The 16,057-nt window shown below is 41.4% G+C and overlaps 1 protein-coding gene across 1 annotated transcript in view; it reads left to right on the forward strand.

The window, feature by feature from the left end:
- The window catches only part of LOC126356149 (uncharacterized), a 119,515-nt gene that overhangs the window by 28,798 nt on the left and 74,660 nt on the right, over positions 1 to 16,057 (forward strand). Inside the window, exon 2 of the mRNA XM_050006888.1 lies at positions 9,933 to 10,150. Coding sequence (XP_049862845.1) covers positions 9,933 to 10,150 — 218 coding nt within the window. The remainder of the gene's footprint in view (positions 1 to 9,932; positions 10,151 to 16,057) is intronic.

Raw genomic sequence — 16,057 nt, forward strand, 5'->3', positions numbered from 1 at the left:
TGCGTGAAGAATGTGACAGAGTACTGGAAGACCTAAGTCGAAACAAGACCCCAGGAGTAGACAACATTCCGCTAATACTACTGATGGCCTCGGGAGAGCAGCCATGACTCTACCATCTGGAGAGCAAGATGCATGAGACAGGTGAAATACCCTCAGACCTCAAGAAGAATATAATAATTTCAATCCCAAAGTGAGCAGGTGTTGACAAGTGTGAACATTACCGAACTATCAGTTTAATAAGTCATAGCTGCAAAATACAAACACGATTCTTTACAGATGAATGGAAAAAGTGGTAGAGGCCGACCTCTGGTAGGATCAGTTAGGACTCCGTAGACATGTTGCAACACGCGAGGCGATACTGACCGTACGACGTATCTTAGAAGATAGATAAAGGAAAGGCAAACCTACGTTTCTAACATTTGTAGACGTAGAGAAAGCTTTTGTCAATGTTGACTGAAATACTCTCAGATTCTGAAGATGGCAGGGATAAAATACAGGGAGCGAAAGGCTATTTATAGTTTGTACAGAAACCAGATGACAGTTATAAGAGTTGAGCGGCATGAAAGGGTAGCAGTGGTTGGGAAGGGAGTGAGACAGGGTTGTAGCCTATGCCAAATGTTATTCAATCTGTACATTGAGCAAGCAGTATTTTTTTGGTCATTTGCTATCTGAAAGTCTGTCCTTTTGTTTGCTCAAGAATGTGTAGGCGTATATCTTGTCTTTATTGTTACCGGGGACGGACAAGAATCGTAGAGATTCTCAGTTCACGGAATAGGTGAGTTACCTAGACACATAATTAAGTTTGTAGGGAACTCTCGATGCGCGACCCCTAAGTGCACTTATCTGGAATTTTTTTTCCAGATGCAAGGATCAGCACGTGAGACTGCAGTAGAGATTGCAGCTTCTGAAGAGAATGTACGAACGTTTTCCTCACACAATCCACGCACTACACACATTCTTTGTACCATGCATCTATGAGAGTAAACATACACAGGGTGTCCCAAGAGGAATGATCAATATTGAGGCGTATGACAGGAACAATAGTTCGAAGCAAAAAGGTGTAATAAACATAGGTTCTAAATTACGTACCTTAAGAGCTATTATCGTATGTACTCTTGTTAAGCTCAAGAGTAGCGAATATGGACAAGTGCTCGTAGCTCTTAAAGTATGCACTTTAGAGTCCATGTTTATTCGACATCTTCTTCTTGTTTTGGTCTATAGTACCACCTCTCAAAATATGGAAAGCAAAGATCTTGCAGCAGAAGAGGTTTGTTTCATTGTGTCTAAGAAGTCCTCATAGCTCTTAAGATATGCATTTCACAACTCATGTTTACTAGACACTTTTACTTCGGATTTCCTGTCCTATCCCTGATATTGACTTCCTCCTGAGACATGTTGTGTATCACATATGTTTAAATCTCTTATGAAAATGATTTCTAGTATTGTAGATATTTGCCACAATAGATCGGGAAATTTTTTCATTATTTATTTGGTAACAATAAAGCAACAAATTGACAGTACAACACAGCACTAACTACATAATGGCCACTACACTGCTGTAGGACCTACACAGCATTATTACGAGAGGCGTCTTATAAGTAATGCAGCACCTTTTTCCTGACAGCAGAATGATTTTATTCAGAAATCCAATGCACCATATTATTTCCAACTCCTCTGACTACAAAACTCTATTTTTTAACATACTCTTCGTTCAATGAGACTGCCTTACGCCACCTTACTGGGAATACCTGTGTGCCTACATGTTATCACTCTAGTGGTAACATCAGAGCCAACGTCTTGCTGCGTCAATAACCTCCCCATCATCCACGCACTGCTTCCCCTGCAGAGTGCATCTTTCGTTGAACCAAAGAGTTGTAAATCAGAAGGCGAGAGTCCCAGCGGGCGGGCCAGTGTGGCCGAGCGATTCTAGGCGCTTCAGTCCTGAAACCACGAGACCATTACGGTGGCAGGTTCGAATCCTGCCTCGGGCATGGATGTGTGTGCTTAGGTTAGCTAGGTTTAAGTAGTTCTAAGTTCTAGGGGACTGATGACCTCAGATGTTAAGTCCCATAGTGCTCCGAGTCATTTGAACCATGTTTGGACCCAGCGGGCGCACAGTTTTTGAGTACCCCAACTGGTGGACGAGAGTGTCAGCACTACCAAGAGAGACGTCCAGTTGGGCAGCAACGTGTTTGGCAGCGATCCGTTGATCTTCTCGAACGAGAGTATCCCACATTCCAACATTGCAGGAGTCACAATTGTGTGCGGGCGGCAAGCATGCTGGAGATCAGACAGGTTTGCGCCACCTCGTTGCGAAGATGACAGACGGCTCACCAAACGACTCACCGTGCTTTTGTTCTGTGCCAGATATCCATAGAAATTCTGCAAGTGCCTAAGAATATATGCGATTCTCTGGTTTTCCGCCAAAAGAAACTAAATGACAGCTCTTTGTATGGAACGTACCTGCGGTGCAGACGCCATTTTGAACGCCACGTATAACGACACCATTTACCGGAACTTCATGAAACTGTAGGGGCTGATGCCAAAATATTCCACGATGGTCCACAGCAAATTCCGCATCTTTTCAACTGAAACTGGCCGAGAAAAAAACGGCGTTGCATAGTGTATTGAACCGCCCTCGTATTGTTATTATTATTATTGTTATTAGTGGTGATAGTGCTGAGACACAAAGCATCGGCAACCCAAAGTCTTCCAGTTCCTTTCATTTCAGAAGTAGTGAGGCCAGGTATAAGGTGAGTTGCAAACAGTAAGCATAGCGCAAACATTTTAATCTGATTCATTTTAAATAGAGATTCTAACAATACCACCACTTGCAAAGTAGGTTAGAAATCAGATTAATAATGTTGCTCACGCAGCATATGTTTGCTTTATCGGGCAAGAACAAAGTTATTGACTGTGGATGGTATCACCAGAATGAAAATAATGAAGTCACTGTAAAAAAAGTCTTTATTTGGCACTTACCTTGAATGGATTCCCACGTAGATTTCGTCGAAGTTGTTATGGCTCATCTAGTTGAAGATCAGTATCTAACAAATGCGTTTTTCAGGAAATTCTTAATGATCAAACAATCCCAGATCAGAACAATGGTATGGTAGAAATAATTTTTGACTTGGTTCAAATGGCTCTGAGCACTGTGGGACTTAACATCTGTGGTCATCACTCCCCTAGAACTTAGAACTACTTAAACCTAACTAACCTAAGGACATCACACACATCCATGCCCGAGGCAGGATTCGAACCTGCGCCCGTAGTAGTCACGCGGCTCCGGACTGAGCGCCTAGAACCACGAGACCACCGCGGCCGGCTTTTGACTTGGTGTTCACGATCCACATTTTTATTAAACCTCTTGTAAATTCACATATACTTCCTCTTAATTGTCACATCATCAAGAAAACAGTTTTGTGTCAATCTTCATATATTTAATTTCCATTTTAACTAAACACAAGACTTGACTGTTCTTTTTCAAAGCGAAATAACAACTTAACATCTGCAAAGTGAAATAAACACTGCTCTGTGCGCATTCGCGCCAAAACGGTTACAAGTAAGTCAAAGGTTATGACAGTCTCACAGAAATAAATACACACAAGAACCATATCACTGTAATATATTGATACATCGGAGTACCTATACATTAATAAAGCCAAATGTGAATATTGTCACAAAAATGTGTCTGTTACTTCGCAGAAAAGTAGTATGATACTACTGGTACCGAGAACTGGGGTTGGAGTGCCGTAATGGTCACATAAATAAAGAACTATTACAAAGTGCAGCTTGTAGGTGAAGCAAGTGTACCTAGGCAGACTAGTGCCGCAGAGTAAACATGTTTTGTAAGAAGTGTCTACCCTCAGTGTGTATTAGTTAGCTTTCCTTTCTGAAAATGAGTTGTAGGTTGTGCGCTGCACTGACAACTGCTACTGCAGTCAATCAAAAAAGATTGACAGAAATAAACAATGAAACGTCCCCTTAGGAAAATTATACATACCTGTGCTTAAACTGACACACAATGTTTTTTAGCGCAACGCAATCTGACTTTTAATAATCCCTACAAAAGAATGGCCCTGACTAACATTAACCTATACCTTTCACAAATCACTTACCTCACCAAAAATCTTCGTTACTCAAACTACTGCAATACAGCAAGCGCCACTACTGCCAACTAAATAAAAGATTGAAACTAATGAAGGCACTAACTACATAACATGTTATTTACTTCGTAAAGATGTTTACACATTATTTATTCTGTTTTGTTCTAATGCTCATGTGTGGAGTTTACGCTTCAAAAGTTATTCTGATCTTTTATGTATGTACTTATGTCGTAATTTATGTAACACTGATGTATTTGTTATTTGGATTCTTTTGTAAAGCCTGTATTACTGCAAATGTTATCTGTACTATTATGTTCTTTAATGATATACACTCCTGGAAATGGAAAAAAGAACACATTGACACCGGTGTGTCAGACCCACCATACTTGCTCCGGACACTGCGAGAGGGCTGTACAAGCAATGATCACACGCACGGCACAGCGGACACACCAGTAACCGCGGTGGTGGCCGTCGAATGGCGCTAGCTGCACAGCATTTGTGCACCGCCGCCGTCAGTGTCAGCCAGTTTGCCGTGGCATACGGAGCTCCATCGCAGTCTTAAACACTGGTAGCATGCCGCGACAGCGTGGACGTGAACCGTATGTGCAGTTGACGGACTTTGAGCGATGGCGTATAGTGGGCATGCGGGAGGCCGGATGGACGTACCGCCGAATTGCTCAACACGTGGCGCGGGAGGTCTCCACAGTACATCGATGTTGTCGCCAGTGGTCGGCGGAAGGTGCACGTGCCCGTCGACCTGGGACCGGACCGCAGCGACGCACGGATGCACGCCAAGACCGTAGGATCTTACGCAGTGCCGTAGGGGACCGCACCGCCACTTCCCAGCAAATTAGGGACACTGTTGCTCGTGGGGTATCGGCGAGGACCATTCGCAACCGTGTCCATGAAGCTGGGCTACGGTCCCGCACACCGTTAGGCCGTCTTCTGCTCACACCCCAACATCGTGCAGCCCGCCTCCAGTGGTGTCGCGACAGGCGTGAATGGAGGGACGAATGGAGACGTGTCGTCTTCAGCGATGAGAGTCGCTTCTGCCTTGGTGCCAATGATGGTCGTATGCGTGTTTGGCGGCGTGCAGGTTAGCGCCACAATCAGGACTGCATACGACCAAGGCACACAGGGCCAACACCCGGCATCATGGTGTGGGGAGCGATCTCCTACACTGGCCGTACACCTCTGGTGATCGTCGAGGGGACACTGAATGGTGCACGGTACATCCAAACCGTCATCGAACCCATCGTTCTACCATTCCGAGACTGGTAAGGGAACTTGCTGTTCCAACAGGACAATGCACATCCGCATGTATCCCGTGCCACCCAACGTGCTCTAGTAGGTGTAAGTCAACTACCCTGACCAGCAAGATCTCCGGATCTGTTCCCCATTGAGCATGTTTGGGACTGGATGAAGCGTCGTCTCACGCGGTCTGCACGTCCAGCACGAACGCTGGTCCAACTGAGGCGCCAGGTGGAAATGGCATGGCAAGCCGTTCCACCGGACTACATCCAGCATCTCTACGATCGTCTCCATGGGAGAATAGCAGCCTGCATTGCTGCGAAAGGTGGATATACACTGTACTAGTGCCGACATTGTGCATGCTCTGTTGCCTGTGTCTATGTGCATGTGGTTCTGTCAGTGTGATCATGTGATGTATCTGACCACAGGAATGTATCAATAAAGTTTCCCCTTCCTGGGACAATGAATTCACAGTGTTCTTATTTCAATTTCCAGGAGTGTATTTTGTACCTTTGTTATTGTATTCTCATGTTATAAAATTGTAATTGACAGCAGTTCATCAAATTAAGTAACTTGTAAATTACATTTCACTGCACACATTTCTGTTGGTCATAGTATATGGACAATATGTGAGAAGTAGGGACTGTTAGTGTTTGCACGTGTGTTGATAATTCAGCAAGGGACTGGTTCTAAGGACAATTCCAAAAACTTTGTGCGTGCACACGTGGTGGTTTATGGACTTGCTATATTGTCCACAAGACTCTTCGATGGTGATTGTGCACCTGCACAGTCGCAACAGTTGGCTGCTAGCCATCTCTACAAAGACTGCAGTGGGTCTGCACCTCTGGTGGCCCACCAATACCATAATCTCTACCAGGACTATAGTGGGTCTGCTCTGTGATGAGGACCTACCAATAGTCTTCAACTTCAACTGACTCTACTGTGGGTTTGCTCTGTTGTGGCAAGAGTCAGCACTGTCTTTCCGTTGGAAGGACAACACTACTTCTTCAAGACTGCATGGAAATCCACTACTTCCGTTTGCTTTTTGTTTTACTACTCAGACTTTGAGAAAACCACTGCAGTTTTACTGTGATGAACGATCAGGACTGTCTTTATGGACTGTGAGAAAATGTTTGACCAACATTGTATCAATAAGTGTGTGTGCATTTGATTTCTTTGTTATTGTAATTATGAATTTTTTTTCAAATCTGTATTGGCCACCGCCCAAAACAATTTGTAAAATTTTTGTGGGGAGCATGGGGGCTATGTAAGTAGGCTGTTTAGGTTTTCTTATTGGTAACGCCACGTAGCGCTCTGTATAAAAAATCACTGGCTGTGCTGTGTGCAGTCAGTGGCTGGCTGGCATTGTTGTAATACTCGCCATTGTAGTGTTGGGCAGCTGGACGTTAACAGCGTGTAGCGTTACGCAGTTGGAGGTGAGCCGCCAGCAGTGGTGGATGTGGGGAGAGAGATGGCGGAGTTTTGAAACTTGTAAGAATGGATGTCATGAACTGCTATATATATTATGACTATTAAGGTAAATACATTGTTTGTTCTCTATTAAAATCTTTCATTCGCTAACTGTGCCTATCAGTAGTTAGTGCCTTCCGTAGTTTGAATCTTTTAGTTAGTTGACAGTAGTGGCACTCGCTGTATTGCAGTAGTTCGAGTAACGAAGATTTTTGGTGAGGTAAGTGATTTGTGAAAGGTATAGGTTAATGTTAGTCAGGGCCATTCTTTTGTAGGGATTTTTGAAAGTCAGATTGTGTGTCAGTTTAAGCACAGTTATGTATAATATTTCTAAGGGGACGTTTCAACAATACCAATTGTCTCAGTGATTCATTAGTTGCAGCGATTACTGCGCTCTGGACTCTCACTGGGCGGCACCACAACAGCAGTGGATGTTGATTCATCTGTAGCAATTTTCAAAAAATGGTTCAAATGGCTCTAAGCACTATGGGACTTAACATCTGAGGCCATCAGTCCCCTAGACTTAGAACTACTTAAACCTAAGCACATCACACACATCCATGCCTGAGGCAGGATTCGAACCTGTGACCGTAGCAGCAGCGCTGTTCCGGACTGAAGCGCCTAGAACCGCTCGGCCACTACGGCCTGCTGTAGCCGTTTTCGATCGACTAAATGGTTCAAATGGCTCTGAGCACTATGGGACTCAACTGCTAGGGTCATCAGTCCCCTAGAACTCAGAACTACTTAAACCTAACTAACCTAAGGATATCACTCACACCCATGCTCGAGGCAGGATTCGAACTTGCGACCGTAGCAGCAGCGCGGCTCCGGACTGGAGCGCCTAGAACCGCACGGCCACCGAGGCCGGCTTTTTCGATCAACTTTCCGTTTGTATGCGACAGAGTCTGTTTCACAGAATTTCGCGAGAAGCTTCAGTATCACAGTATGGGTAGTGCGTTGTCTTGGTAATGTGGTTGTAATCCTCTGGGATAGCACGGGTGTTCCTCTCTCTTAGTAGCAGGAAGATCTCAGTGCGCTCGGCTTGTCGCCAACAAAGAAGAAACATCAGCCATAATTCGAGAATTAATGAAGCTAGCACTTTTTTCTTGTAACATTCTGTAAATATTTGGTACGTCACTTTACACCCTTTCCATTTGAAAATTACTACTTGCATCGAAGATTACGTCTTCCAAAATGGGTGCTACGTTGATACCTTCTCACATCTTATGTTATGTGACTTTAAACTTTTGTTCATCCAGCTGTGTTTTCGCTTTAGAAGGGTAATGGGCCAAAACATTATGGCCATTTGCTTAATAGTGCGCTGTTCCAGCTTTCAGCGATATTTGTCATGGCATGGATTCGACAAGTTTCAAGACATATATGTGGCACCAAATGTTTTCACAAGTCTCGTAAGCTGCAGGCCAGTGGTTTGTGGACGTTGAGATGGTGCCTGATACTGTCCGAGATTTGTTCCAACGGATCTATCTATCTATCGCTTGCGCCTTATCCCACGGTGATGCAGGGTTGGCCATGGTGAAACGGATTTGGCATGTTAATGGTAAGGGGTGGCCGGATGCCTTTCCGGCAGCCACCCTGTACCCCCCAGGACGGAATTAGTGTAACCCAACTGTCCGTGTCTAGTGTAAATCGTGGAATAGTGCTAACATATTTTCAAATGTCTGTGACGCGTGTAACTGAGGCGTAATGTGGGTACCAGCCCGGTATTCACCAATCGGGATGTGGAAACCGCCTAAAAACCACATCCAAGCTGGTCAGCACACCAGCCCTCGTCGTTAATCCGCTGGGCGCATTTGATCCGGGGCCGGCGCGCCTACCCGAGTCCAGGAAGCAGCGCATTAGTCCGATCGGCTACCCTGGCGGGTTAGATGTGTTCCAATGAATGTGGTGGCCAAAACATCAGTATGAGTGCAATGTCGTGGTCTTCAAACCATGATAGACCTTTCTGGCGTAGGGACACTGACAGTTATCCCACTGCAAGATGCCATCGTCTTCGAGGAAGACATCATGCATGAAGGCATACAGGGTGTTTGCGCTAATATTCAAGTGCTCCACAGCCATCATTATACTTTTTATTACTAGCACGTCCCAGAGAAACCCAGATGTATGTCCCCAGTATGCTCCGAGTTGCCAATCGACTGGACAATGGTGTGTCTGAACACAATCATCAGCCTGGTGAAATAACAAAAGTGATTTATTCGATCACATGAACTGATCCATGGCCCAACGTTAATGGCCTGTGCCAGTTGTAATTGCTGATGTCATTGGATCAGTATGGAACACATAGGGATCACCTGATGGGGTGCCCCATGTTCATGTGCGCTGAAAGGTGTACTCCAAAATACTTGTGCCTGCATTCTATTGTACTCTATCGTCAGATCCGCCACACATCACGCCTGTCACGCTTTGCAGACCAGGTAAGTCACCAATCTTCCCAATGGGTGAGTTCACCATCCTTTGAACACTATTATACGAGGGCTATCCACAAAGTACATTACATTTTGGAATTAAAAATAAATAAAGTATTGGAATTTTTTTATTATATACAGATGAAAGCCACACTTAAATACTACTTTTCTACATAGTTGCCCTTTAAATTAAGGCGCAGGCGGCCGAATTTTACGACGAAGGAATTTCCAAGCTTGTACATCGCTACGATAAGTGCCTTAATTTAAATGGCAACTATGTAGAAAAGTAGTATTTAAGCGTGGCTTTCATCTGTATATAATAAAAAAATTTCCAATACTTTGTTTATTTTTAATTCCAAAACGTAATGTACTTTGTGGATAGCTCTTGTAGATGCTCATGACATTGACCATTTTCGAAATACTCATTTCTAGTTTACCCTTCTTACTATGACACATGCCTAGAGTGTCACAATGTGGGATTCAAATTCGCGATAGGCAGTGGTCATAATGTTCTGGGTTATCAGTGTAATATGGTATGACTCCTCAAAGTTGTCACAAAAACACAGGATGCATCATTTCCAGAACGACCGTTGCACACTGTGGAAGATAGTCTCTGTTTCCTGTGTAGTTTGGTGAGAGCAGGAGGCATATGAGTGTTGGTGGTGTGTGTGTGTTGCAGCGGGCTGCTCGGTGGACGTGTGGCGCGTGAAGAGCCGACACGAGCCGGTGCTGGCGGTGGGTGGCGCATTGGCGCTGCCGGATCGCGAGACGGGACAGCTGCTGCTGCCCAATGGTGGTGTCGTGCTAGCCGGCTGTCCTGGGGCCGGCAACAGCCTCAAGCTGGACAAAGGACTCCCCCACGTCAACGCCTCCTGCACGTCGACTGGCTCCCTACAGGTACTGTGCTGCTCTATCTGCTGGCGCCGCACCGCTGCCTATCCAACAACTGACTGAGCAAGGTGGCGCAGTGGTTAGCACGCTGGAGTCACATTCAGGAGGGCGATACTTCCAATACCGGACCAGCTATCTAGATTTAGGTTTTCCGTGATTTCCCTGAATCACTCGAGGCAAATGCTAGAACGGTTCCTTTCATTAGGCCATGGCTGATATCCTTCCTCATTATTTCTTAACCCGAGCTTGTGCTCCGTCTCTAATGGCAGTGCTGTCTGTAGAATGTTAAAAATCTAATCTTTTTTTCTTCCTTCCCACATTGTGCAATGTACACGTGTGTCAGTCTGCTCCAAAAATGGTAAAGCAATCATAAACAGGAAATTTTCTTTGTACACTAAAGTATTTTATTATACATAATTGTATCAGAGATGGTATTTAGCTTGTCTTCCTCCAGCTTTGGTCTGACTTACCCTGCGATTTACAGGACACCTGCAGATTAATGAGGACTCTTAATCATCTTGCACATCGACATTTTTCACATTAGCAAACACGTGTGATATGAAATAGAATGACCACATTGGCTCAACTGTTGGTAGACATCGGTTCATTGCCAGACTACTGGCACAATGGAGTCAAAGAAGACTACTCACAAATCATTGTGCATCCATTTTAGAATACTACCCTGATTGGTACAATACCATGTTGTAACCTCCCCACAAAATAATTTCCGTAACCTCAAAACAGTAAGAAATATAATTATTTATAGCATTCAGCGTAACCTCCAACAGATAAATTCCGTAACCTACCAATAATACAATGCGACTAATCTCTCAATAAAATTGCGACTCACTTATAACCTTTCAATAATTGACTGTCCATTTAACCTGGTAAATTTTGGATGTCAGCAGTGCTGCGTCATGGCCCTGATACATCATTCTGAATAAACTGAAAAATCTTACCTTAATTAGGTCGCCGGATAACGCGTATATACCTGCTCCTATAAGAAATTTTTCTGGCGCAGCTAAGTGCAATGCTGGCCGATAGATTTGTCTTATATAAAAGGAAAGAACTGATTTTTCCTTTCGATAATCGGGATGACCAAGGATCGGAGAAATTAGTAAATTCTTTATATTGAAATGAATGATTGTCAAAAGTTACTTTTTATGAGAAAGATTCTTATTAAGCGATTTTTTTTTAAAACATTTACATGGGACTTGATGTAACAATACTATATATGCGCGAGGCTGCTTTTACCTTATCCTACAACGCTCAGGCTCCGCCATCGCTGCACACGACCGGCCCAGCCAACACGATACACCAGACTGCTCGCTAGCAACTACTTACTCCTACTGCTACACAGTTCCTACTGCAGTCAACACTGCTCTTTGGTCTCAGATTCTCTTACAGCTTATATATCGCAGGCAGCGCGTGAGCAATCCATCGAAATTACATCAGCTCGAGTGCGCTAGCAACAAATTCTTTAATCATGGACCTCTTACATAACCCTCCACTGGGAGGCAAAAATTTGGCAGCGATGGTGAGTCAATTGGACTTGCCATGAGCAACAAATTTTTCTATAATCTATTTAGTTTACTAAGGCTACAGCACAGAGTATATACATTATTGATAAGTGCAGAACATATTAAGAAATTAGAGTGCACATGCACTGAGTACAAAACATATTCAGAAATGACAAAGTACATACGCAATGAGTGCAAAATATATTAAGAAATGACATAAAGTGCACACATACTTCATAAGTCCTTAGCATTTTTACATGAACTGATCACATTAACAAATGAAATAAAGTGCACAAGCGCTATAAAAGTTTTTAACATTTTGTAAGTGCTGAATTCACACGCACACGCACGACATAAATCTTCAGCATATTTAGGACAACTGATCATATTAATAAATGAAATGAAGTGCACGTGCACTGTAGAAGTCTTTAGCATATTTAGGACAACTGATCTTATTAACAAATGAAATGAAGTGCACACGCACTGTATATGTCTTTATCATTTTACAAGAATTTAAATGCACTGTATAAGTCTTTACCATTTTTTTACATGAACTAAAAACATTAAGAAATTAAATAAAGTGCACACGCACTGTAAAAACTTTGTCATATTTAGGACAACTGATCATATTAATAAATGAAATGAAGTGCATATGCACTGTATAAGTCTTTAGCATATTTAGGACAACTGATCTTATTAAAAAATGACATGAAGTGCACACACACTGTATATCTCTTCTCTTTATCATTTTACAAGAATTTAAATGCACTGTATAAGTCTTTCCCATTTTACAGGAACAAGGAAAGGAATGAGAAGGATTGCATCATGGTTGTAGCACAGTAGGTTGCACGTAGCTGCACTAGCACAGTAGGCTGCACGTAGCTGCACTGAAAGTCCATATCTTTCTACAGAAGCACAACACCAAGTGAGACAATCTGAAATTCTCTTCCCTGAAGTATTCATCAGTGTAACCAAGACATTGAAATCTTGTATTAAAATTGTATGTTATCATTTGGTAGTACATTAGGTACACTAAACAGTAGGACCATAATGACACCTCCTTCGGTCAGAGTGGTGGACAACTTGATATGTCAACACCACATTCTTGTAGAATCCATACTCTCACATCAACAGAGAATTAGTGCAAAAACCAAATATAGTGCTCCATGATCATTAGGATGGACAGGACATACGGATATTGCAGTAATTGCTGGTAATTAGATCAGAAGGTGAAGGACATTAACTCTTATGCTAGTCATCATAGAATTACACTAGTGTATCAACCGATATGAACAATTATTGGCACTCGTTGGTTAGTTACTAAAGATGTAGCAAGTATTGAGTATTACAAAACACTATTCATAACTCATCTGACTGCAGTAATTATTGGCACTCATTGGCCACTTACAAAGTATTCATATAGTGTTACAAAACATTATTCAGTGTTATTCACAAGTCATCATTTAAAACAGGAGCTATTGAATTATTGACATTCATTGGCTAGTTACAAAGTATTCATATAGTGTTACAAAACATTATTCAGTGTTATTCACAAGTCATCATTTAAAACAGGAGCTATTGAGTGTAGCATCAAGGTACTGGTGTTTATATATGGTATCGTGTAAGTGACATAAGACATATTTAAAATGTAAGACATTGGAACTATTACTCAAGGTCGGTAGTCCAATAATACATAGACATAATGGAATCAATACACAGAAAAATTTGAATTTTATTTAAGACTAAAAATATATCTTCAACTGGTAACATTATTTAGTTGTATACTGGTAATAGTTGAGACTGGTTTTTTTGTGCTAGCAATGCATTGTGTTAGGACCGATAATTGCTGGGGCATGAAAATATTTGCTTTTGACTTATTGCTGGAAGTAAGGATTATTAACATCATTCGTCATGAGTCAGCTGTAGCAAGGTTATGAAACAAGTACAGTATATGTGATCACATTCATAAATGATAGTCACAACTGGGTAAAAAAAATGCAAGAACTAGAACAGATTTAATAACTATCTACTTATAGCATATTATGTCACGAAAATCTTCTCCTGGAAAAGATACAAAATGGATTATTGAGTTGAAAGAAGAAATGCATATAATGCTGAAAAATAGTGAACTTCGAATTAACAGGTAATGAAACGTGTACTTAATATGTATGTACTCCAGCTGTCTTTCCCAAAAACATTCAGTCATTATACTATGCAACATAAGGCATACTGTCAAAAGGAACTGCAGCAAATACTTAAATAACTACGTAGCATCTCTTAACTAATAGTAAATATATAAACTTCATCATTATTCTCATCTGCAAGGAAAAACTTCACTATTCATATTATAACTTCATCATTATCATCATCTGCAAAGAAAAACTTCATTATTAATATTACCATATTCTTCATATAACTATTCATCATCATTTATTATCATCTGCAAAAAAATAGACACTTCATTATTCATATCCATATTACCGTTTACTTCATACAACTATTCATTATCATTCATTACTTCATATAGTACAGAGTTTCTTACTACTGGCATATTTCATCACTAAAATCAACATCTGTAGTTCTGTCTGACAGTCTGCATCAATCGCCTCGTATTCTGGAAGAAAAAGAATTAGTCAAGACTGCTATCATACGATGTGTACAGTATATTCTGGTTAATGGTTAATGCTTGTTAATTCTGATCCATTTACTCTTCATGACAAGATATCGCATTTTCTTTCCTTCATTCGTTGTGAAATTTCCATTTCGTACTAAACCCCTGTGGTTGTTTAATTTAATTCTTTTTACGGTATTGCTTTCTGAAAATGATGAATAAGGATTAATATCTTGTATTTAAATCACATACTCATTAAATGAAAACTTGTTTCTAGTGATATGATTAAGCTTACAGCATAGCATGACAGAAAACGTATTAGGTCAAAAACATAGACAGTTTTTAAGTGAATAAAATATACACACAGTATCATAATGTAGTAGCAAAAAATGTAGAATAGTCAAGATGTTGAGATATGATAATGAAAAATGTCAATGTCAACTGGTGTTTCTGACATCTTAAACATTTCATAGGGCATACAGACAAAAATTCTACTTTCGATAGGAAAACAATCATACATACACAAAAAATCGAAAATGTGCACGGTCTGATATATAACGACAAGGAAAGCGACCTGCTAACCTTACCTTGCCGGGCACTTGCCAGGAAAAAATATTATAATCATCAGTAAGTGTTCATATCAATAACCGGAAAAGGCATTACAATGTGATAAATCATAAAGTATATTCATTCAATAAAGGGTTTAATACTGGAGACATGGTGATTGCCTTTGCTTTTTCTGGTTCTCAAAGTTTCAACATGTACCACATTGGGATGAGGAATGCTGCGAATTCTGTATTGGACCTGCGTATATAAGTTCAAATTACTGCATCTAGTCTTTCTTCTGTTGGATAAATAGTGTGTGCGTACTAATATCTTCTGTCCAATGTGGAAGTCACGGCGTGTACAAACCTGTTTTTGCTATCTTCTCCGGCGCTCTGCGGCACGTTTGATGTTGTTGAGTGCAATGACAATTATTACATGGTGGCGTAGTCGACGAGATGTAGGAAAGGATACTAATTCTTTAATTTTATTGGGTGCTTCAACATTTTTCAATATAACAGTCGGAGATAGCATAGTGGATTCATTTGGTATGGAGTTAATTACATCCTGGAATGAGAGTATGTGTGTATCGCAATCAATATGTCTTTTATGGCAGTACATTCTACACAGTTTACCAATTTCTTTCATCAGTCGTTCACAAGGGTTCGAAGAAGCGTGATACTTGGATATATAGATCGGACAAATGTTTCTAGCTCGTAACATATGTCCACATCGCAGATCGAAATTGTGGTCCATTGTCGGAAATTACTTTCAATACATGCCCTACATGAAACAAAAAATGTTTTACAAATGCATTCGAAATAGATTTAGCAGTAGCTTTGCGCAACGGAGTGGAGGTAACAAATTTCGAAGTGAGTTCAACAGCGACAAAGATGTAGCATAAACCTCTATTAGTTCTGGCAATCGGTCCAAAAATGTCTACAGCGACCATGTGTCTCAATTTAACAGGTACAATGGGATGTAATGGAGGAATATGTGAAGTCGTGTCTGATTTAGCTTTCTGGCAGATTTTACATGACGCTAAAACTCGTCGAATACGTTTCTCCATGTTGGCAAAATAACAGTTCTGTCTCAGTATAAGAAAACATTTTCTGGCTCCGTAATGTGCGTAACTCAAATGAGTTTACCAAATTAATTTGTTAAAACGGTCGTCAGGATTGCATAGTAACCAATTTTTGCTGTCAGGGTGAGAGCGGCGGAACAGAATGTTACTGCGTA

The sequence above is a fragment of the Schistocerca gregaria genome, chromosome 3 (genome assembly GCF_023897955.1).
Source record: "Schistocerca gregaria isolate iqSchGreg1 chromosome 3, iqSchGreg1.2, whole genome shotgun sequence".
NCBI lineage: Eukaryota > Metazoa > Arthropoda > Insecta > Orthoptera > Acrididae > Schistocerca > Schistocerca gregaria.